Genomic DNA, 24,332 nt, shown 5'->3' with positions numbered 1-24,332 from the left:
GCTCGCCAAATAAGGAACCAGACAATTTCTGCAAACCCAGGTCAGGTTTTTTCTAAAACATTTTCAGATTGTTAAGGATTAACAACATCTATGAAACTTATCTGTATTCCCTTTTTAATAATTTTTTTGAAATTGAATTGTAAAATTAGGTGCAGAAATTAAAATGTGCAATTTTTTTCATATATTAAAAAAAGAAATTTTGGAAAAATATTGAAAAAATTATTAAAAGTTTTTATATTTCATTACTAAACATGCATAAAAATTCAGCTGTGAACCAATCTTGGTAAATATTCAGTTACACCAAAAAAATTCTTTTTCGCTATTAACAAAATGTTTCATTTATAAGGATATATAAAAAAAAATTTATACTAAGAAGTTGAATTAGAGTTATGTATGAGAGTAGTTTTCTTAACTATGTCATGTTAAATTAAGTCCTATTTCAAGTAAAAACGGGTCAACTAATATCTAAGAACCTTGAATCATTCCACTTTTTCTTCATTAGGCTTAACTTAATATATATATTTTTAAAATTCATTGCAATAAATACCTTTATAAAATTTTTATAGAATAAAAATACAATTGTGTTTGGGTCATTCTCAGAAAAAGGTGATTTTTAAAGTCCCTTAGTAATAAATATTAGGAAATACCGCAGATTTCTTTATATTTTTCTTCATCATTTTTCGTAAAGTTCTAACTAACAAATCATATGCATTTCTGCTAAATGTATTTAATATTTCATTCTTATTTTTTAATAAGCATAACTTCAAAATCCCCTCCGTGGACGTCCCTACGTCTGTGACACAAAATAATTTTTAATGGCTCTTAAACAATTTAAATGTTATTTTAATGATTTTTGTAGTTTTACCTAGTTAAATGTTTATCGTAACTTTTTATTTAATATTTTTTTTAAAAAAATTTATTTTTATAAAATAAATGACTAATAAACTTTATCCATCAAAAATGAAGTCTCCCTCCGTGGACAATTAATATAGTTCGGTAAATATGCAATAAAGGGCAGCATATGCGAAATCCCTATAAGACAGCTGCTGGGAAAGGTAACCATTCCATTTTCTAATGTTAACTATCAGTTGTTTTTGTTCTCTTTGGTGTCAGTTTTGGATTGTTGTGTTCAACTGGGGTTTGGCAAAGTTATCACCGTATACTCCGTGGACATCATAAAGAAGGTAAGAGAAAATTATTTTATTTTTGATAGATGAATTTTAGATTGCAAAAATAGTATATTTAATAAAAAGAACTGCCCCATTTTTGTAACTTCAAAATTAAAAATCAGTAAAATTCAAGAACTAGTTTTTGTCTCCTCCGTGGACGTCCACGGAGGTGAAGACACAGTCAATGGAAGAGACAATGTGTTAGATAATCATAATACATATTTAATAATTAAAAAACTATTTTCTTTTAATTGATATTTTTTTAAATGCAACAAATGTGTTAATTTGCTTGTATTTTTAGAGAAAATCAATTAAGTTTAACTTTTTCTTATCGGAGAAGTAAATATTGGCAGTTTTTCTAAATAATTTCTGTGATGTTTAACATTTTTTTTCTCTTCAAATTTTAGAAAAAAAAATGGCAAAACCAAAATGTTAAAAAAGAAAGCAATCAAATGTTCAAATGCAAAAGAGAAGGGAACAGAAAAAACTTAGTATGAGACAAGCTAGACAGAAATTAAAAGAAAACCATATATTGTTTGAAGAAAGTAAAAAAAAAAAAAGAGCAAATCAATCGTTTAATAATAAATTTCAGACGATTCAAGATAATAAATAATTATGTGTTGATATAAAATTGTGTACTAATTTATTAATATAGGTATAGTTATATCGACCCTTAAGATTTTGTAAAAAGTAAAATTACAAATTGAAAAAATAAAGCTGGAAATTATATTTTTCTTGAGTCACAAGGGAGTCAATTATTACTGCCTAGTTTAGCACACTAATCTATTGAGAACATACATTAACATTTCATTTTTTTTTTATTAAAAATTACTAATACGTGATTTATAGCAAAAATAATCAGCAACATATTCTCATCCAGTTTGGCTGATGTTGTAATGCCTATATATATATATATATATGTAACATAAAAAGCTTCATTTAATCTTTTTATGTTATATATATATATACCAAAAATCGTCAATAGAACAACTGCCACCTATATAGTAACTAATTCAAGAAAAAAACTTACTTCTTAGAATAATTGTGATAAAGGATTTTGAAATCGCGAGAATACAAATTGCGATCTTTGATTTTGAAATCACGTGACTACGAAACTCAATATTGGATTTCAAAAATGTGAAAATATAAATCATGTTGCCTAATTTTTAGATCGCGTAAATACGAATCACGATGCATAATTTTTAATTAACTGAATACGCACCCAAAGCCTAATTTTTAAATCACGTGTAAATACGAAAAGTGATGTTTGATATTACAACCGCATAAAGGAATCACGACATTGGATTTTAAACTCACGTGAATACGAATCACTACATAGAAATTTAAAAACGCTTAAATACAAACAGCGATGTTGGATTTTTAAACCTCGTAAATAAGCAATGTACGCTTTTGAAATTGCATGAATAAGAATCGAAATGCACAACTTTTAAATCAGGTGAATAAGAAAATCGATGTTTGATATTAAAATGCAGTGACGTCTGACTTACGAAAATATGAGATATCTGGTAAAAATGAGGAAAATCTTATTTTTTGCTCGTAGAAGTGGAGAAAATAGCTAAAATTATTAAAAATGCGGAAGCTACGTAGTTTGAATTTTCTGTTTATTTTTGAAAATTGAAAAGAAATATAATTATTTCATTTTAACGGTTGAATTTTCAGAAAAAGGGGAACATTTATATGAAAAAAAAGAAGAAAAAAACTTAGATAATCGGAGTTTTTGATAAAAAGGCTGAAATTCAGGAGACAAAAGCAAAAAAGGCGGAAATCCGCTAAAAAGCGGAAAAATCTCATCCCTGATAATGCTAAACAATTTGACGAAAAACATTTACTAATTTTAAAGCAATCAAAAGTTGAATAGAAGCTTTAAAAGAATAAATAATAATTAAAAAAAGAAACAGTATATTAAGTTGCAGTGTTACCTGCAATAACGTAACAATCAATAATGTTATAAACAATAACGTAACAATCTAAAACTTAAAAAAAAAATTTACATCACAGCAAAACAAGTTATAAATAATTATCAAATATTTAACTTTTTTGTTAGGAGTAAATCATGCATTATTTAGTACTCAGAAATAAAAATTTAAAATAATTTTGAAGAAACTCAATAAATATCAGGTTTTTGAAGTAAAACCTAGGTGGGATGGGAATTTTCAAACCCTGTTTATTACAAAGCTGTTTAATTTTTAGTACAATCATGAATTTTGAAAAACGTTGCTGCTTTTTATAAATTTACTGTTACTTATTACACACTGAAATATTATACAAATTTATTTAATTCTTCCAAGATTTTCGGAAATCGTTTTTGTTATGGATTCTAGTTCAAAATTTTTTTTCTGATACTTCTTTTCTTAGGGTTTTACTTTATTCCTATTACCAGATGCATTACCAGTAGAACTGAATTTCTTAAATTATGTCAATTTTGAAAGTCTCCTACTTAAGTACTTTTGAACTGCCCCCCCCCCAAAGCACTTTCTCTTCCATCTGCAGTATTCTCCTTGTCCACATTCTATTCTTTTCGTTTAGAATGTTTAGAAATTGCTCCTATCAACTATAGTGATGCTGAAAAATTAAGCACTTTTAAGAACCTTGTACCAAAACTAAGTACTTTCAAGGGCCCTTATTTTCCAGAATAAAAGTTAAGCAGTTTTTAAGGACCTTGGGAACCCTGTATATTAACCGCATCCCTGATTATCCGAGTTAACTCGGGTACGTATATACTGCAAGTAAATTATCATCCGAGAGCAGAATTTGTCAGTACATTTTGTTTTATCCCAATTGTACAAAGTCGGAAGCGAAAAAACATAACCTGCTAATTGGAAGATTGCCAAGTTTTATGTGAGAGTTTTGCTGTTGGATTGTGAGACTGCACACATGTTTTGTGTGATTGTATATACGATGGTTGCTGAATTTACATAGCAATAAGAGTAAAAAAAAAAATCAAAATAATGGCTTATTCCTTCACAGACTTTTGAAAAGTATCACTTTGTGTTGCATGTTTTAAGAACTATTCTACAAAGACTAATATTTAACTTTTTTCATTTGCCTCGGATAACTTGGGATAGTAAACTGATGGCAAATTAAATGTTTCTTATGCATTAAAAAATAAAATTTTCAACTAAAAACTTGTGCATTATGTTTTGTTCCTTGTATTTATTAATGGAATAAAAAAATATGTTGATTTTCTGAATTTTTAAAAAAAAAAAATAACTGCTAAGGGAAGCGGTTAAAACGCAATATATCAATTAGAATAATATAGTTAGATTAACAATTGAACAAATGAGGAATTTTACATACCTTTTCATATTGTGATGGGGTTCCAAAAAAATAAGTTCTGGCCACATCTGTTGTGCCATCACTAACAAAAAAATTTGGAATCAAATAAAATCAAATGGAATAAAAAAAAATTGCATAATTAAATAAAAAAGGAAAAAAAAATTACATACATGTACTGACCACCAGAATCACACATATAAAATTCATCAATTGATATGATTTTTGTAGTCTCTTCAGTTGGATGATAATGAACAAGAGCAGCATTTGGTCCTGAGGCTGAAATTACTTCAAAACTTGGACCCACATAATCTTCTTGTTGTCTAGTGATATTGAAAGACAAAATAAAACATTAAGGCACAGTATTTTCATTTTATTATTCTTAAAATTTGATGAAAGAGACAAATCAACAATTAAGAAACTACTAAACTTTACTCTAGAAGATATTTTGCTGTATTTACTGAAAATAGAAAATTGTATAACCCCTGAATACATTACCATAAAAATTTTATAATCTAAAACTGCTAATTAAATTTCTTTTTTAAAAAATTAATCAGTTCCTAAAAAATTTGATACACAGTATCTTGCAAGTAAGGATATGTACCTGAACCATGCACAATGCGCCAAAAAAAAGGACAACCCTGAATAACTTTTGATCTAATTATTAGATTTTCACATTCTAGGACTCAAACTTAATTGTTTGAGGGGGTGACCAATTATTGATATATTATTGACCTATGCTAATTGATTGGTCGTATATTTAAAATTCGATTTCTCAGGAACTATTACTATCATGCAAAGTTAAGATACTTTAAAATTATGCAAAAATTTATGTACCTTTCAATTCAAAAGTTTTATTACTGTTATTAAATAAAAGTAAAAAAAAAATAGTAAATATTTACTAAAAAGTATTTTTTTGCATGGAATGATCTTTGGAAAATCAAATGTTATAATTGTTTGCAAAGATTTTGCAATTCGTTTAAAAAGTTCTTGAAATATATCGAAGTAGGCTAAAAGTAAAATTAACATTAGGGAGCCTGAACTTGTCTCCTGACCAATTAATTAGCATATTTGAGGTTACCCCCTCGAGCCATTAAGACTGAATCCTAGAACGAGAAGATCTGATCATTAGTTTAAAAGTTATTCAGGGTGGTCCTTTTATTCGGCACACTGAATAGTCAAACCTCCAAACAATGTTCCCACGGGAGACTGTGCCTCTGCGACTGAAGTTAAAAGGTAGCAGCTATTCAGATTTACAAATGAATTGGTTGTTAAAAAAGATTTTTTTTAAAAAACCACGAGTATATAGTTAACTTACTTACAAATTATCATTATTATAATTTACTATAATAATGATAATAATTTGTGATATCATTAATTTAAGATTTTTTACAGCTATACCATGAAGCTAATTTTTGTTTCCTTATTCCATTTTTACTACCTCTAATAACTTTTATGTTATTTGTCAATGTAAGGAATTTTTGCTTGTGATACTCACTATATTTCGATTATGCATTCAGATGTACACTATTCCAATGACTAGAACTTGAAGGGAAAAAAAACAATTAACAAATACTGATATCACTATCAGTTGCATGCACATATTATTTCTATGAGGGATTAAACTACAAATGCGCCGGATCACGCTATTGGTCGAAAATGACATCACTATATATGGACAGGGACATGGTATTGGATAGTATTTTGGCGACAGATTTTAGATTTAGTTTTCAAACGTGCTATGTATACAAGAGTTATTAATGCTTCTTGTTTTTACTTATCAACTTGCTATTTTTTATGTTTAATTATGAATCAGGTGATTTGCGAAAAAATATTTAAACAAAATAAAAATTTATCCGAGCATATAAGCAGATGTAAAAGCTAGAGGTTTGAAATGTCCTGTGAATGGTTGTGAAGTGTGTTTCACAGCTCGAATATTATTAAGAAGGCACTTATCAAAATGTCATAACATCAAAAAAGTGGTAGAAAAAGAGGAGCACCAATTTGATTCCATTACGAGTAAGTTTATAAATTGTATAAAATTCCAATTTACATGTTGCTATTGTTATGTTATGTAGCAATTGTTATTATTTACATTACAATGTGAAAACAGTAATTTCTATTACAATAGTTGTTAGTCGATTACTATATCACGGTATTAAAAATTAAGAGTTGCAAATCTGTTGTGTATGGATCAGCTATTTAACAACAATAATAAGTTACATGCTGCGAAAGGTAACGGTGATTCTCATTAACTTATAGAATAGCTATAAAGATTCGATTAAGATTGAAGTGACAAGTTTTAAAAAACATCTATTAAGTGTCAGTCATATAAAGCTTTATTTTCCCTATTTTAGTTAGTCTCAGTTTTCAGTTAGTCTTTTAGTACATTTGCTTGTTTAAATAAATTTTATCATGGTTATAACTGCTCCTGAATTAATGTGTTTACATTTCCATTTTGAATTCATTGAATATGTAATATTGCAGTAGTATTTGAATAAACTGTGAAGATTAAATTATGTTATTTTATTTTACACAGGTTTTTTACAATGGAAAGAGGCGATTGAGGTTCAACTCAGGTCATCTTACTATTCCAGTGCCTCAATTTATTCGGCAAATGGTAGAGAAAAGCATTATTTCCTGGTAATTGTTCGGGCACTTTTACGTCAACAGCTTCTAGAGTCCAGAGCATCCAAATCATAAAGGAACTTGATAAGCGAGAAATGCTGCCCATCAATAAATGAAGTCATTCAGAATGTCTATGTCACTTTTAATAAAGCTCAATTTGGCCATGATAATGAACTGAAATATCTTCCTTTCAGTTCATTAGCAATGAATGAATTAGCAAGTGAGTGTTACTCATGTCCATAATTTATATTTTGAATTAATGATAATTAGGCTGTGTGTAAAGTGTTAACTAAGAATGAGTAATTTACATTTTATTCATAAAATGCAGTTTATAATATTTTCAGTAAGTGCAAAATTTAAAAAAAAAAAAACTTAACAGTAAGCAATTGCAACGTTCATTTATACTATGTCCGTAATCTCCATCCCTGTGTTGATGCATAGGAATGTATGTACTACATCCTTTGTATCCTTTTCAAAATCCTTTTAAGATTATCAAAAATGCCTTTTAGAATTTTCACAATGCTTGCTTTAACAAGAATAGTTTCTAAATTTTTATCAGATTTTCAAAGAATTGAACTTAAGCAATATAATTAACAGTTATTGGAAAAAAATCTTATTTATATTCACACAGATCTAATTATCATAGAAGAAAGCGTGTAATTTATCACTAGCCTATTTTTGAGTTGTTAAGAACAAAGTACTCCTATTTCATTTTGATAAATAATTTTTTATGTAGCGATCTAGTTTAATACTATCTTTTAAAAAATTTAAAATTCAATCTGAATTAAAATAATTTAATTTTTAATTGAATATTTTTATTTAAATTTTATCTAAAAAAAACCTGAGCCCCATTATAAATTGAAGTATTTCAAGTTTTTAAAAATAAAGTTAAATATTAATTCTATATACAGTTAAACTTTATAGTAAACTCCTGGATATAGTGAACGAAATGTTCGGCCCCATGCCTTGCTGTACACGTATATTGTTTTTTTGTGGATATAGAAAATTAAAAAAGTGAGGAAGTTGGATATTATGAACTTTTTTCTGTCTTTGACTGATTTTTTTTCTTAATTTCTTTTAAAATGTCTACTTTAAATTTAATACTTGTACAGATTTTTAAAACCATCTATAGAGTGGAATGTAGCGATAAGTATTTTCTCTTGTTTGCTTCTTTATCACACTTTTCCATCCCTGAACAGAGGCCTACTCAGGCAGATGTATGTACAAATTTTTCCCTGCATCAGCTAAAGATTACAAAATTTTTTTTTTTGTAAACAAGAGGAAGAGTAATAAAAAATAAAAGCAAGTTAATACATTTTTCTTTACTACATATTATTTCTCAGTCATTTTTGTATTTCATTTTATTGGTCATTTATTCAAATAATGTATAATAAAAAGGAGTTCGGAACAATTAGTTAAAATTGTTCGGGGGGCCGGATATAGTGAACTCCCGGTTATAGTGAACCAAAATTTCGGTCCCTTGAAGGTTCTTTATGGGTTTGACTGTAATATCATTATAGTTCTGTAATATCATTCTGAGTGAAGTGGGCAGTTATTGCCATATAACAGTTCGACATTTTTATCATACAAACCACTGTGATGCCACAATTGGCATTACATATTTCCTAGCTTTTAAAATTCCTTTAATTACTTAAACTTACTTTTTTTAATAATTATCTTTATAAAAGCAAACATAAAATATTTTATGTTCGCTCTTATAAATGCTGGAATCACAACCATCATCTATGATTTTGTTTCCTTCGATCGATTAAAATTTAAAAGTAAATTCTAAAAAAATTATTTTTGTAGTTTTTCACCAGAACTTTTCTAAAAACATTTTTGTGAAAATCTGTGACATGACAGCATTTAAATTTAGTCAATTTCACTTGGAATGAGTCTACTTTGTTTTAGATTAAATATCAATTTCATGATTTTACTATTCTCATATTTATCTTTGTTTTCTAAGCATATTTAAAAGAGCCTTTGAAATCAACTAATTAATTAGTTAATAGTTTATTCATAAAATATTATCATAAATTATTTTGTATTATTAAGAAATGAAGCTAATTTTAGGCCCCCGCGTCTTCGAGGGTTCCAATTGAATAAACCACACTTCTGGATTAGCGCGCCAAAACGGGGGTGCTTTAAAAGCAACGCGAGCAACATCTGCCACGCTTTCAGAAGCAGTAATTTCGTCTGGCATTTTGTTTATATTAGCGAGTCAGAGAGCAAAAAGTAAAAGGCATGCACAATAAATCACAAATTGAAAATTTCAAACGAAGCATATCAAACACAAGTTAATAAATGCATTTTGAGAAAGAATGCAAAATGCAGTTGAAGAATACTTCATTTTAAGTTAAAATTATAGTAAGTGATAAAGTTGAAACTAATTAATTGTATTTCTTATACTCTAATTAAAAATTCATTGCTTTTTACAAATTGTAATTGAAATTAAGATTAAAGTAACAAAGTTTACGAAATTGAAAAGTAGTTATTAAATGTCAAATATAATGACAGAATATTTTAAAAAGTTCAATTAACTTTATAGAAATATTAAAAAATTTACATTATTTTAAGCATTTATAAATTTAAATTTCATCTAATATTTGAAATAAATGACCACATTTATGTCTTAGAATAAGTTTACTAAACGCCAGTTGACACCACCATGAAAGAAACACATTCTATTTGCAGACTGTACGTGTTCTATGTCCAAACGGGTCACCACTTTTAGGCCCCCACGTCTTCGAGGGTCTATTGAGCGTTATTCATAAAGAAATAAATATCATTCATAAACTAAATTTATTAACTAAAACAAGAACACAACCATCTGATCTAACGGCCGAGAATGAAAAAGTCAAATTACAACTACAGTTGCCAACCGAACATTGTCAACGGTGTTAAATAAACTTAAAGCTTTAAATAAAGTTAGGTGAGGCTAGATCTATAGCTCACCATACTAATTATTTTCTTTTCAATTGTAGAAAAATTTTTGGATGGAATTTCTTTGAAACTATTGTTGAATGATGTTAGAAATCATTTGTTAACGAGGCAAGATCTAAGGAATATTGGCAATACCTAGCTTTTAAATAGTAGTTTTTCCATTTCTAAACCTAGTAATGATTATAAAATATCCTTAACTGAATCAGTCTTAAGTGATAACGAGTTAGTTAATTTGCATGACTGAAATGATCATTCACACTGCCACAATAATATTTAGAAATAAAATGTATGTACTAAAATGACATTATGATGCATTATATTTTTAATTTTAATAAGTAAAATAATTACATTCATAGATGACATAAAAATTTCTCAATTTTTTTAAAGAACTTCTTGACTTCCCCTTCTAAGTAGTATTGTTGACCTCATCAATTTTCCTTGAAAAATGTATTGTTACGACTTGTAATGTTTCACAATAAATGTCTAAAATGAAAATAAAAACTTTCTTTTGTTACATTTTGTTTTTGTTTAAACATCGTTGCATAACATATTTAAGTATCTGTAAATATTTGGAAAACTCACTAATGCTAATAACACTTAAAAAAAAGCTATAGATATCTGGCATGGGATTTTCCTTTTCTAATGTAGTTTGTTACGCTGATAACAAATCTGTAAATCACTTTGCTTGATCAGTTTAATGAAATTTATTTGCATTGGATAGAACGACTGCACAGTTTCACCACAGACATATGAAGTTTTTTATGTAATGGAGTTTTGCTTGGATTTTTTTTTTTTTTTTTGTAATGAGTGCCACATTATCCCAGAACCATAGGAAACGTTCGGGAGAAAAGAAAAGGAGCATCAGGAAAAATATTAGTGAAAATATTTGAATTCAGAAAAATTCTGGCCCTGCTTAAGAGTCTAAAAAATTTTGTTAGTTTATATATGAGCTTCAAATTAATTTTTTATCTTGAATGAAGTTAGATATCTTTTTAGTTTTAAAAAGATATCTAAATTCATTTTGTAGCTGTACTAGGATAGGCTCTGTAGACTAAAGTTAATAGAGTAAAATTCAAACAGTTCAATTTACTTATAAAGCATATTAGGCATAGAGGGACACACTTATACATAGATAGACATACAAAAGCAAAATAAAAATGCATATATTCATAAAATAATTGAAATAGTTTTCTTGAAATAAAAAGTAAGTCCCTCTCACTTTACACCTATGATCAGAATCTTAGTTACAATTAAAAAATATTCAGATTACGGATAATAAATAATTTATAGAGTATTATGCACTTTAAAAATATTGCAAATTTTAACACAAATTGTGAATTTTACTAACATTATGCTATTAAACAAGTAAGCTTATAATTGTCTTTTTACTACTATTTGATAAATTTATTATTAATTTTATTAGTCTCAAGATATATAACTACATAAGTTTTCAACTGTGTTTATTAGTTCAATATTTTAAAAACTTAAGGAAATGACTGTTCAATAAGAAACAATAATGAGACACAATATAGAACAAGTTTTACTGGGGTTAAGTTTTTATAAGCCACGTAATTTATACAAATAAGCTAATTTATACATATACCAACACTGTAGACAGTATTTTGCTTTGTTTATGTTTCAAATGTTTATATTGTATACGGCATGCAATTAAAGAAATATTTCTTTGAATAATTAAAATTGTGAAAAATAATAAAGACAGTATCCACATTTTACAAAGTTTTGTGGTAATTTTTATTAGAATTTAAGTAACTGATATTAAACTATACTGCTATTATGTCATGGGCAACTGGGTTGATCTAGAATTGCAGGGGGGGGGGAGGTCTAAGCACAGAATTTTCGTAGGCCCCCCGGGTCATTACTGTACTAAATTTACATGTGAGATTATGAAGTTTTTAAAATTATTCATAACACAACATATTATTAAATTTGAGCTTATATTTATTTCAATTTCTGTTACTTTATAACTGTAAAAGATAATTCTTAAGGGGGGAAAAACGTGTTTGTAATATTACTATACCATCTTATATTTGGGAAAACATTAATCATTTTTATTTTTGTTTTGTTTTTAACTTTGTTGAATTTAAATCAATTAAAACACAAATATTGTCTTAAATATTGAAGAGGACATTTACCCATCTCCCCCACCCTAATGACGACATAATATTAATGAAACATTTACAAGGAAGAATTAAATCCCGAACGAGTACGTATGAATACAAAATTTGTCGCCGAAATCATATAAACGCCAGCCAATAGCCACCATCCCCCTTCCCACAAACAGTGATGTCATTTTCGACCAATAGCATGATCCAGAGCATTTGAGGTTTAATCGCTCATTTATTTCTTTCATGCAAGGGGCGACCTTCCAAAGACTAAAATGGAAGCTAACCAACGATGTATCAAAAATTGCCACCCGGTACGAGTGTTAGAACAAGACTTTTGTGATTTTTGCTGACCACCCATGAAAAATGCACTTCATCTGTAGTAGGTGGCATTTAACTGTCAAAACTATGATTTCTGCATGAATGCTTAAAATTTTCAAAAGAATAAGATGCATGCCGACAACCCTTAAATGATGCAGCTTATCTGTAGTTGGTGCAACTGAACTGCCAACATACATACTTATTCCTCTTCACTCTGAATTGGAGCATATGGCTTCTATGATAGCTTTCCATCTAACTCTATTTGTGACCAGATATTTTGTCCCTCTCCATGTCTTTCATATTGTTTTTAATTCATTTACAATAATTTTACGCCAAGTATTTTTGGGTCTCTCTTTTTTTATTGCCCTTAGAGTTTCAATCAAAAACATGCTTAGCTTTAAATTTTTCAGATTTTTGTAGAACATGATTAATCCATTTCCATTTACAATTTTTGATTTCCAGATCAATCAGATTCTGCTTTACTTTTCCAAGGACTCACTGAGCTATGGCAGTGGTAGCCTAGTTACTGGTAGGGCCTCTCGAGCCGTCTAGGTCAGTGGGAAGACACCACACTAAGAGTAACACCCTGGCCTTCTAGGTTGGTGTTAGAGCAGAGGGTTAACACGTTGACTGCCATGGGAGCCATCAGTGACCAGCACTGAGTTTGTTATAGAGCCAGGGGTCTGTCTAGGTTTTTCTGAGAGGTACCTATTTTGTGAAAATTTAGACATAATTTGTGAAAAATTAAAATTTATATTTAAAAATCAACACAGAAATATGGATTTATCGTTTCTTAAGGGATACAAAAATGAAATTTTAAGAAAAAATATTTTGTGAAACTACCGTTTTTCCTAAAATAGAATTTGTGAAACTACCGTTCTTTCTAAAGTTGAATTTGTGAAGGTACCGCCAAACGGTAGTAAATTCGGCCTGGACAGATCCCTGAGAGCCCCGGGGATCACCGGTGACCGGCGAAGCCAAGATTATTAGAAACACATAATTAGAGTAAATTTTTAATGCTTTAATTTTTTATATCAACTGTTTTGTTGTAAATAATATTTCATCAAAATATGCAATGCATACTGGGAAAATCACTTCGACGGGCAAGCCATGTAAAATTAGAGTGACAATGAACGTGTTAACAGCCCTATCTCTTAAAAATATACTTGTTACAGAAGGTGAAATCCTGCAGATTCATCTCTCTGAAGTGGATGAAAACCCTCTACGAAATATGTCCCCTCCAGTTAGTATGAACCCTGGTTGTGAAAGCCAATTAAACTGCCAAATCTATGATAAACTATGTATGAATGCTGCATTGTTATGAATGAATCAAAAAATTTTAATATCTTGAATGCTACAACGATGAGGGAAAATATATTTAGTAGTGAATAGATAAAATTATTGTTGGAAAGAATGGAAAAATTAGAAAGAATTAAGATACACCTTGATACAAAATTCATGACAGCAACTCCTTTTTTGCATATTTTGCCATAACTGTGGAACTAAAGAAGCAAATTAAAAAATTTTTGTACACAAATATAAAACCTATCTATCCAAAGATAATTCCCCAGAATAATTATTTTTAATATTTTTTTTATTATTTAATTTACTTATTTTGAAAAATTTTTAAAGTTTAAGACCAATTTAATCTATGTAATTAAATAATATAAAATCTAAAATTTGAAGGACATCAGATGAATAATTCTAGCAAAATGAAAGTTTTGAAATTGGACTCTTTTAAAATGGCCAAACATGCAAAAATTGAAATTAACAGTAAGGATCCTAAGCTTTTGCCTTAACTATTATGATGATATCTTGCAGATTGCGACTATTTTCATATTTTGAGGGTCAAGAATCAAAGTCTGACAAAAAAATTTCATCCAGAGAAAGTATGTTTTTGAATTTGAGTTCAGAACTTAAAATATTGCCTGCACTAATTACTTAACATAATTAAGTACAGTATAGGACCCCTAATCCGGCATCCCGAAATTCGGCACATAATCCGATCTAATTTTTTTTTTTTTAAAGAAATTTTTATTAATAAGAGAAAAAAAATCACTTATATTCTCTTTCGATTTGGAATTTTATTCTGTTGAAGTAAGTAACTTTATTTTATCTTTCTAAAAAAAAAAAAAAGCATGAAAAAAAAATCTGTGTCAAAGGAAACATCTGTTTCTAAAGCAGTTTAAAATATCTAAAGTGAAAGGGAAAAGTAAAAACACCTGCATTTTCAATGAACAAAATAAAGAAAAGCATGTTGTAAGAAACTGATCAATCAATCTTGACAGCTGTGCAAGTGCTCTACTGGTTTCCCTTCTTACCCCTTGGTTTCCTCTCCAGTTTGACCATAAATTAACCACCCCCTTTTGATAATGAAGATACCATGTGGGATACAAACTGAATTCTATCCCTTTTGCTGCTTTTCTTACTTGATGTAAATTATACTCTTTTGTTTTTTTATTAGTTATTAACTGCTCGTTTTTTTTTTGTTAATTGATAGCTTGTTTTTTTTAATCATATTTAGTTGTTAGCTTGTTTTTTTTATCATTATTTGTTGTTAGCTTATAAAAAATATATACAGTGTAATGTCTCATTTCCCGGACACTTTTTAATAATCAAAATAAACAAACATCTCTCCATCTTCCCCTTTCCTTAAAAAAAAAAAAAAGGTCTTTTGACACATTTTCTCTTTTTCTAGCTTGCACTGAACCTCTGATTTATGCATCGAACCCATAAATCACCAGAAAGGGGAAGTGAAGATCTATCAAAACCATTGAGTGACCCTTAGTGACGCTCCTCCCTTGGAATGTAGGAAAAAGAGGGAGATTTGTTTTCAAAAGCCCACAATTGAGTCTGATTCTGAGAGGCATTTCCTGGAACCTTTTTATTGAAAGAAGAAATACTGTGGAAAAGGGTAAATGGGGCAAGCGTTAAGGTGGAGGGGGAGTCAAAATGGAAAAATTGAATAGGTCTAAAAGGATACACGTCCTTGAGAAACAAAACATTCGTTCTTCCCCATACCATGTAATATTTATGAGGCGGGGGGAAAAAGGGGGTAACATTCTTTCAGTCATAGAAGAAAAAATAAAGAGAACCCAATCAGCGTGCCCCGCCTTTATGCTTGATTGATAGCCAATGATTGGAGAGAAAACAATAATTTGTTACTTCCCCACCCTCAACTTAAATGATCTCCTCTTTACACTTATTTTCTTACACAAATAAGGAGGAAATGAATTTTTCTCCTCCACCTACCCACCTTAATGAATGACGGGAATTTCCCTTTCTTGCTTGAATCATTCTAGTTAAAAATGGCGGATTATTATTTTCATATGTCAATTTTTTTCGTTTTCTATATTTTAAGCAGTAATATTTTTTTCTAATATTTCATATTTTACTGATTAGATATTCTAATACTAAAACATTATTCCCCTTAAAAATAATGTTTATTTATTTTTTGCTTCTTAGATTTAGATCATTTTAAGCTTTGTTCCAGAATGACATGAATTTCATCTTCCTGCTTGAATCGTTCTAGTTCAAAATGGCGGATTAATATTTTCATAACTGTTAAATTTTTTTCGTTTTCCATATTTTCAGCAATAATATTTTTTTCTAATATTTTATATTTGATTGATTAGATATTCTAATGCTAAAACATTATTCCCCTTAAAAATAATGTTTATTTATTTTTTGCTTCTTAGATTCAGATCGTTTATTAAATCATTTTAAGCTTTGTTTACCTTGGGGGTCTATTGTACGGAAAAATCTATTATACGGACTTCTGGAAGTCCCAGCGATTCCGGATACGTGACTTTACACTGTATTGTTATTTCTATTCTATAGATTATATTTTAATTAATGAGATTTCTTAAGATAGGACAGTTTCACCTACTACGATCAAAACTTAACTAAATTTATTGGAATTAATTAATTTTCTGAAATTAGCAGTATAATTGAATTATTGTAATATATGGGTGCCATATTGGAATTTCCGAAAGAGATCCGAAATTCGGCAAATTCCGAAATACGGAATTTCGTCGGTCCTGTGAGTGTCGGATTTGGGGTCCTATACTGTATTACTTAACATACTTAACATGAAAACAATCAGTTAATCATAACTTATTAAGGTGTTCTTTTTTAAGGCACTATATAATAAATGATATGTATGAATTGAGTAGAGATCTTTATTACTTAATTTGAATCGTGAAGTCACATTTTTCAATTAAAAACTAAGTCAATACTTGTCGACTTTTCCAGAAGATTTTATTTTTGTATTTAATGCGGTAGAAAATTTTTTGCATTCATGCACATTATTAACAAATTTGAATTAGGATACTTTTAACTACCACTATAATTAAATAGTTAAAACATACATATAGAGAACCAGTTACTTAATGTGATCCAAAAGGTGAATTAAGTATTTGCCTACAATATAACTTATGTAACTAATAGTTATTTCACAACCACCGGAAAAAAGCATTTAAGCATGCGAAAGTTGGTTGGTTGGTATGTAATTCGTATATTTGTAATTGAAAATACCTTTTACATTACAGTCACAAAAGTAGATGTTTTTTTTTTTTTGTTTTTTTGCAAAGAAGAAAACTATTTGAAATAAACAGCATTCCTAAAGGAAATAAAAAATTAACTATAACTTTCCAGAATTTTAAATATTTTCGGCATCCAGCATACTAGACTTACCGTCTAAAATCTTCAATTTTTAAAGCAGCTGTGTGCTCAGTTACATCTCCTGTTGCAATTTCATCTTCTAACCAGGCAAAAAATTCACACATTGCCACTGCATCTTTGACCTGATAAAAAATTACACATAAAATAACATTTTATCTGTCTTAAACAGGAAACACATCAATAAGATCTGGAACAAATATCATAATCTGCAAACTTTGTTATTAATAAGAAAATATATTGGTGTATAATAAGTGATGTTCTGCATGCTATTAGCCATGGATAATATTGTTTATCATTCCCAGCTTAACTTTAATTCTTCTACTAATTTTTAAGAATGAATATTTAAATTGCTGCACCTTTTTAATTTAAACATGAATAATTTGAACTTACAACAATACCCTAAGTCTTACCTATTGCAGGGATGAGAGTAGTCAGAAAGTAAAAAAGAGGAAATCCAAGAAAATATATATATATATATATATATTTATATGTATAACAAAATAAATATAAGAAAACACGAAGAAAGTTAAGAAAAACAGTAAGTTTAATTTATTGTGCATAAGCTGCAAGTAAACAGAACTCATTAGATAAGTTCAAAATGAAGATAAAACAAAGGAAAAAAACAGACATGCAAAAAAAGGGGGGGGGGGGAGAATAATAATGAAAAAAATAACAAACAATTGATTAAAAAAATTTTAAAAAAATGAAATTTTTTTAAAAAAAACCGGAAAATATTTTCTGGTTTTTTAAAAAATTTCATCCTTCTTTTTAAATTTTTTAATCAATTGCTTGTTATTTTTTGCATATGTCTATAATTTTCCTTTTTATCTTCATTTTGAACTTTTATATATATATATATAAACAAATATTTGACAAAAAAAGCGTGATTTTTAAACCTGTAAACCATGTGATTATAAATCCCGATATGAGGCTTTTAAATCACATAAATATGAAATTCTACATCGAATTTAAAAAATGCGAAAACACAAATCATGATGCGTAATTTTTAGATCACGATGCATAATTTTTAAATCGCGCGATATTACAACCGCAAAAACAAATCACGACACTGGATTTTAAGCTCGCGTGAATACGAATTGCTACATAGGGTTTTAAAAGCTTGTAAATACAAATCGCGATATTGGCTTTTTAAATCTCGTAAATAAGAATCGCAATGTACAACTTTTAAGTCAGGTAAATACGAAAATCGATGTTTGATAATAAAATCGCGATTTTAAAAATGCATAAATACAAAACACGATATTGGATTTTTATATCTCGTAAATAAGAATCATAATGTACGATATTTAGATAGCGTAAATAAGAATCGCAATGTGCAACTTTTAAATCAGGTAAATACGAAAATCAATGATTGATATTAAAATTGCGTGAATAAAAATTTAGATATTTGCAGACTCTGGACTTGGGATTTCAAAAAGGCTTGCTTGTATTGTTTTTGTCTAGATATAATAAATAAAAATTTACAAGATTAATTGAATGAGCAATTAAATATTTTCACCACAAATCCACCTCTCTTTTTTTTTCTCCTTTTTTTAGTTTTCACGCCTGAATACAAGAAGCAACGACGTCTGAATTACGAAAATACGAGCTATCCTGCCGACGGATAAAAAATACGGAAAATCTTATTTTCTGTGCGTGAAATCGGAGAAAATAGCTAATATAAGTAAAAATGCGGACGGGTTAGCAGCTAGGACGTAGTTTCAATTTTCTGTTTATCTTGAAAATCGTAAACAAATATAATTATTTTACTTCAACAACTGAATTTTTTTAAAAAAAAGTGGGATATTTATAAAAAAAAAAAAAAAAAAAAACTAAACTTTTAGATAATCAGAGTTTTTGATAAAAGGGCTGAAATTTGAGAGACAAAAAAAAATCTCATCCCTGTATAAAGGTCAACCAGTTTTATCCCAAGGAAATGATTTTTAGAGAAACTTCAGAGGGAGGAATAAGGACTTCAATAATTTCGCTCCGCGGAATTAAATTCCTCATAAAATATTTTAACTTGCGCAAAAAAAAATTTAAGCGGAAATTAGCGGGAAAAATCTGAAAAAAATCGGAAATCCGCGAATCCGCAGAAGAATTTCATCCCTGCTATTGACCACTGTGCATACCTGCCAACTATGGTGAAATAAAATAACGGAGATTTTACTAACAATATTTTTTGGGCTACAATTAAAGTTTTGAAGCGAAGTAAAAGTATGTATGAGTAGCGAAGTAAAAGTATGTATGAGTAGCGAAGTAAAAAATATGTACATAAACCTTAATCTAAAGATTTTTTAAAACCATTATTTATAATTACTTAACTATAAACACTCAACATATGGCAGTACTGGCAACAGTACTATCTGTTGCAAATAAGAAGTATTTTTGCCATTAGTGGATATTTTATTGCAAAAATTCTAAATTAAAAATAAGGATTTAATAATTGGTAAATTCTTAACTAAAATATTTTATTCTTAACTAAACTTTTTAAACAAATACGGAGAAATTTGAGAATATAAACAGGATAGAGTCGTGAAATACAGGAGTCTTCGTTAAAAAACAGGAGACTTGGCAGGTATGACTTTGTGGAAGTTTTGTTATTAATTTGAATTTTTCCTGTTACCTTTTTAGTTAATTTGAAATGCCACGTAAAAGAAATCAGGATTTTTAAAGTAAGATTAATAAAATCATAAAATAAGCCATGTTTTTAGAAAAAGAATTTAAAGTAGATAAGAAGGCTATAATGGTGCCAATCAAATAGCTTTAAAGTTCTCTGCTTCATTTAATTCATAAGAGCATTTATTCATTGCAAATTTAGTTCAGTGGCTCACTTCTAAGTCTTTCTTTCTCAGCAATAAGAAACAGTCTTTTCATCAACCTCAATGGTGTAGCCAAGAGGGTTTTGCAAATTAAAACCCCTTCAAGAAATCACCATACAAATTAAATTGATCAATCAGGAAAGATATTTATTTCATAAAAATATACTTCATGATAATGAAAAATGTAGTAAAATGATATTAATTGAAAAATAAACACAATGCAAAAAAAAACTGCAAAGCTTGCTATTACTTGCCGTTTCAGTTTTGATGTATCAAGTAGCTGCAGTACATCACCCATAAGGACTGCATGACGATAATAGAACAAGTATGAAAATTTTCAAATTATACAAAAATTTAAATTATCCAAAGAAAGTTGTGTATAAAAAAAAGTTCAAATGCTTAAAACTGCCATCTTTTATACCTCACAAATCAAAATTTTCTAGTTGTGCCATTTACCAACCTTATAATACTTATTATTTTTATTCTATACACATTGATACTAGCTTATATTTTCCAATTTAAGGCTCAAAATTTGAGATTTTGAATTTAGGTTTGTTTTAGGCTTATTCTTTTGGGGTTATTAAAAAAATTTGATGATTACAAACATGCTAAGATAATTTTATTATTTTTAATTTTGATGCCACTTTTTGAGATTTTTGAGCAGCATACAAATCTAGGAAGTTGAGAAGAATGTGGAATATTGGCTAGTAATTTTTTTAAAACTTGTGTAAGAAATGAATCATTCTATAGTACCATAATTTCACGGAGAAACGCCGCATCCTCAAAAATCGGCTGAAAGAAAAAAGCTTTTCACCGGGCACGCCGCGCGGAATTTTTAACAATTAACGAATTTTGAACTAAACGCGGGTATTGAATAAAGACTTAACACATGCTCTAAATACGCATATGTATATAATTTAAATAGTTAAATAAAAACCAATAAAAGGATATTGAATATACAAAAAACTATAAACAATCCTAGTATATAAAATAGATTTCAATAACTTTCTAAGTAAAATTAAGCATTTTCTAATTTTAAAGTGAAGTAACCATTAAAATATAAATAAAATTACTAATATATCGAAAAGCATTAAAATAAATATGAAAGTATTTAAAAATAAAACGATCTTACTTTTAAATCAACAATTCAAATTCCTGCTTTAGAAATAAACGATAAATCCAAACAGATTTTGTTCAAAGAAAAACTTAAGAATAATTTATTTAGATATCACCTATCACTATATATTCATATCACTGTACTTAAAAATCCCTCAAAATCAGAACTCTCCGTATCAGAGCAAATTAGGTTCACTGGTTAATTGTTTATTTCGGGTTAATCTCTGTCACTCACACTTTAAGCCTCACTTTGGGTTTCGTTTTGTCCCGGAATGATTTCCGCTTTTTTGAAGCCATTTATCACAGTTTCTTTTTCTCTTTTAATTGCTGACAGCTTAAACGCAGAGGTATAATTTTTCCTCTTCATGGGAGGCATTTAAAATGAATAACTTAAATACAAGTATGTTAAAACAAAACGAAAATAGTATAAACGAAACAAAATATTAACGAAAGAAGAATATTAATGAAATAAAAAAGCATCAGAATTGAAGATAAGCATTTAAAACAAGTTTCTATTTTTAGCAATTCCTCCCCCCATTTTCGCTTCTCAAATCAGGTTTCTTTTTTTAACTGACACCGCCTAGGATGGTCTTTCTCTTATCCCTGTCTATAATTCTGACACACTTTGCTTTTCTTTCTCTTCACTGACCCTCAGTTGAAAGTTTGAAATTATTTTTGAACATTCTAATTGTAAGATTATTGAAGGTCATTCCAAGCTCATCAGCACCCTTTATACAACAAACATTCACATGTTTTTAACAACCAGCTGAAGAAAAAAGGGGAGTGGAGAGGTGTCCATGACAAGTGGAAGAGACATATTCCCTGGAAAAAACGGGGTGGGGGAAGCATTTGTTTTACAGCTGACATTATCACTGGCCCCACCCTGATTTCCTTCATTCATTCCTTTCTGATTTATGCTTCTCTATTCCACGCCCATTTCCTACACTCAACAGCTGTTCATATGGCAGAAGGGAAAGAGAGACTTTGTTCTCTTGTGGATAGTGGTCTACAGAAAGTGATTCCAAGAAAGGATTGGGGAGTGTGGGGAGGGGAAAATTCCAGGTGTGCTGACAATTCCTTGGAGTAACATTAGGCACGAAAAAATAAATAAAAAGCACAGTAACAGGTGAAAAAAATGATGATGAAATTTCCAGTGGGGTTTTTAAAAAGCACAATTTTTTAAAGGAAAAAAAAGTAATACTATATAGACTGCCCCGTTAGATACGCCTTCCTACTAAATTTTCAAGTTTTAAATCAATAACGACATGGCCTATCTACGCGAAATTACGGTAATTAAAATTAATGAGATAATTCAAATAGTATTAAGTTTCCCCTTGAATTCGAAACAAAAAGAATCAACTGCAATAAATAAATAAAAAGGAAAAATTAAAACTATTAATATCAAGAAAAATGTTAGAGATAAAAATTTCATTCAATAGAAAAGTTTGAAAAGCGCATTTTCAGTCCAATTACCACCTACCCACGATAAGAACATTTCACTTAAGTATATCTGTACACAAGTTATTGCCCAAAGTATCTTTTGAAAAATAAAAGGTTCACACTATTTATACTCAATGTCTGTCAAGCATTTTTAATAAAATATTTGCGAAACAAGTGATTCTTCCACAAGTGTGCACAATGTGCTATGACTAGATGTGGGGGGTAATGCCTGCCACCTCCATGTGGTGCCCCCTGGATACCCCTCACTGGGAAACTAAACGGCAAGCAAGCATGATGAGCACGAATAAAGCTTATGATACGGCCTCATCCGTCGCCCCGGTTAGCAAGGGATGCGTTCAGGAATTAGGTAGAGGTTCCTGTTTGAAAAGTTCACTACCTTCTCCAGTAGCACATGCTAAGCCCACGGGTGAGCCCAGTGCTAATACCACTGCTTTGCAGCTTCCTCCGAGAGCTGGTGAGGTGTCCAAAGGCACAGGCCCTTCCTCTGCAGGAGTCTCTGGTCTCCAGAGACACTCGGGGAGACAGTGTGTCTGGCGCCACTGGAATGTCCAAGAGACAGAGGAGTTTGAGAAAAATGAAGGCCACTGAAGTCAGCGGCGGAGCTATGAGGCCTAGGTCCTTTGATGCAACATCCTCATCCAGTGTGCCAGCCCAAAAAGGTAAGAAGCCCAGAGAAGATGTTGCTCCTGGGAGGAGAGCCCAATCCAAGGAAGTGGTTCCCCTGAGTGGGGATAGCCGAGCTGGAGAGGGGGACCCAACTGGGAACCTCCAATCTGGAGTTTCTTTTGCTTGTGCTGCCAAGTCGACCAAGATTGCTATTGTTGGGAAGGACTTTCCTTTGGACAAGCCTTCTCTGAGAGATTCCAACATCCTCAAGGCAATCTTAGGGCAGACTGACGCCATTCCCAGAGGCGAAAAAATGCCTGAGATCTACAGCAACAACTTACAACTAAGAGGAGCGTTGGTAATACAGTGTAATGAGTACATGGTAGAGTGGATTAGAGGCCACTTTAATGACAGATCCTTGGGCGACCTCATGCTTAAGGTTTTAAGTGCTGATGAGTTACCCAAGCTTCTGAAGGTGGCCTTTAAGACCAGAGAACAATTCTCTGATCAGGACACCTTTTTGTGGCGTCTTCAGAGACTGAGCCCAGAGTGGAAGTCACTGGTGTGGATCGTGGTGTCTTTAAGATTATCCATGATCCTAACAAGAAAAAGGCAGCAGAAGCTCCAACAACAACGGATGTCTTCTCTGTCGAACCTGAAGACCAGGAGGAAATTTATCAGGAGGATGAACCTTGGGAGGCTAATTCCCCTGATTCCAAGGTAAGTTCTATTGGGGCTCTGATTTTTCAGAGCTAGGGTTGGACTCTGGGTCAGACGTAACTTTACAACCTGACTCACCAGCTTCTATGACTGGTATTGATGAAGCAATAGAGCTGTTAGAGGGAGATCTTTATTCTAAAGTTAACCAGAGTAGGTAGGTGCCATTCTGGTTTTACTCACATTGCTAACCAATTGTGGCAACAATCAAGGTTGGTCAAATTAATCTCCATCATAGCATTGCTACCGCTAACCTAATGGCTAAATGATGGAGAACTAGATATTGCTTTTATACAAGAGCCTTGGACACGCAAGGGTAGAATTATGGGTCTCAACTTTAAAGGTTTTAAAATTCTTTATGATATCTGTTGTGATCTTCCCAGGGCCTGCATAATGGCTAGGTCTAATCTAAATGCTCTTAATCTTCTCAACAGGGATTTAGTTGCTGT

The 24,332-nt window shown here is 30.1% G+C and overlaps 1 protein-coding gene across 2 annotated transcripts in view; it reads right to left on the bottom strand.

Moving 5' to 3' along the window:
- Positions 1 to 24,332, bottom strand: part of LOC107454822 (xaa-Pro aminopeptidase 1) — a 145,529-nt gene that overhangs the window by 29,928 nt on the left and 91,269 nt on the right. For both annotated transcript variants that reach the window (XM_087154615.1, XM_016072127.4), the window contains 3 exons: positions 17,174 to 17,283; positions 4,637 to 4,786; positions 4,488 to 4,548 (listed from right to left, as the gene is read on the bottom strand). In XM_087154615.1, coding sequence (XP_087010741.1) covers positions 4,488 to 4,548; positions 4,637 to 4,786; positions 17,174 to 17,283 — 321 coding nt within the window. The remainder of the gene's footprint in view (positions 1 to 4,487; positions 4,549 to 4,636; positions 4,787 to 17,173; positions 17,284 to 24,332) is intronic.

The sequence above is a fragment of the Parasteatoda tepidariorum genome, chromosome 11 (assembly GCF_982258835.1).
Source record: "Parasteatoda tepidariorum strain Cologne lab strain chromosome 11, Ptep-v5.0, whole genome shotgun sequence".
NCBI classification, from domain to species: Eukaryota; Metazoa; Arthropoda; class Arachnida; order Araneae; family Theridiidae; genus Parasteatoda; species Parasteatoda tepidariorum.
This window is presented reverse-complemented; position numbering and strand designations above follow the sequence as displayed.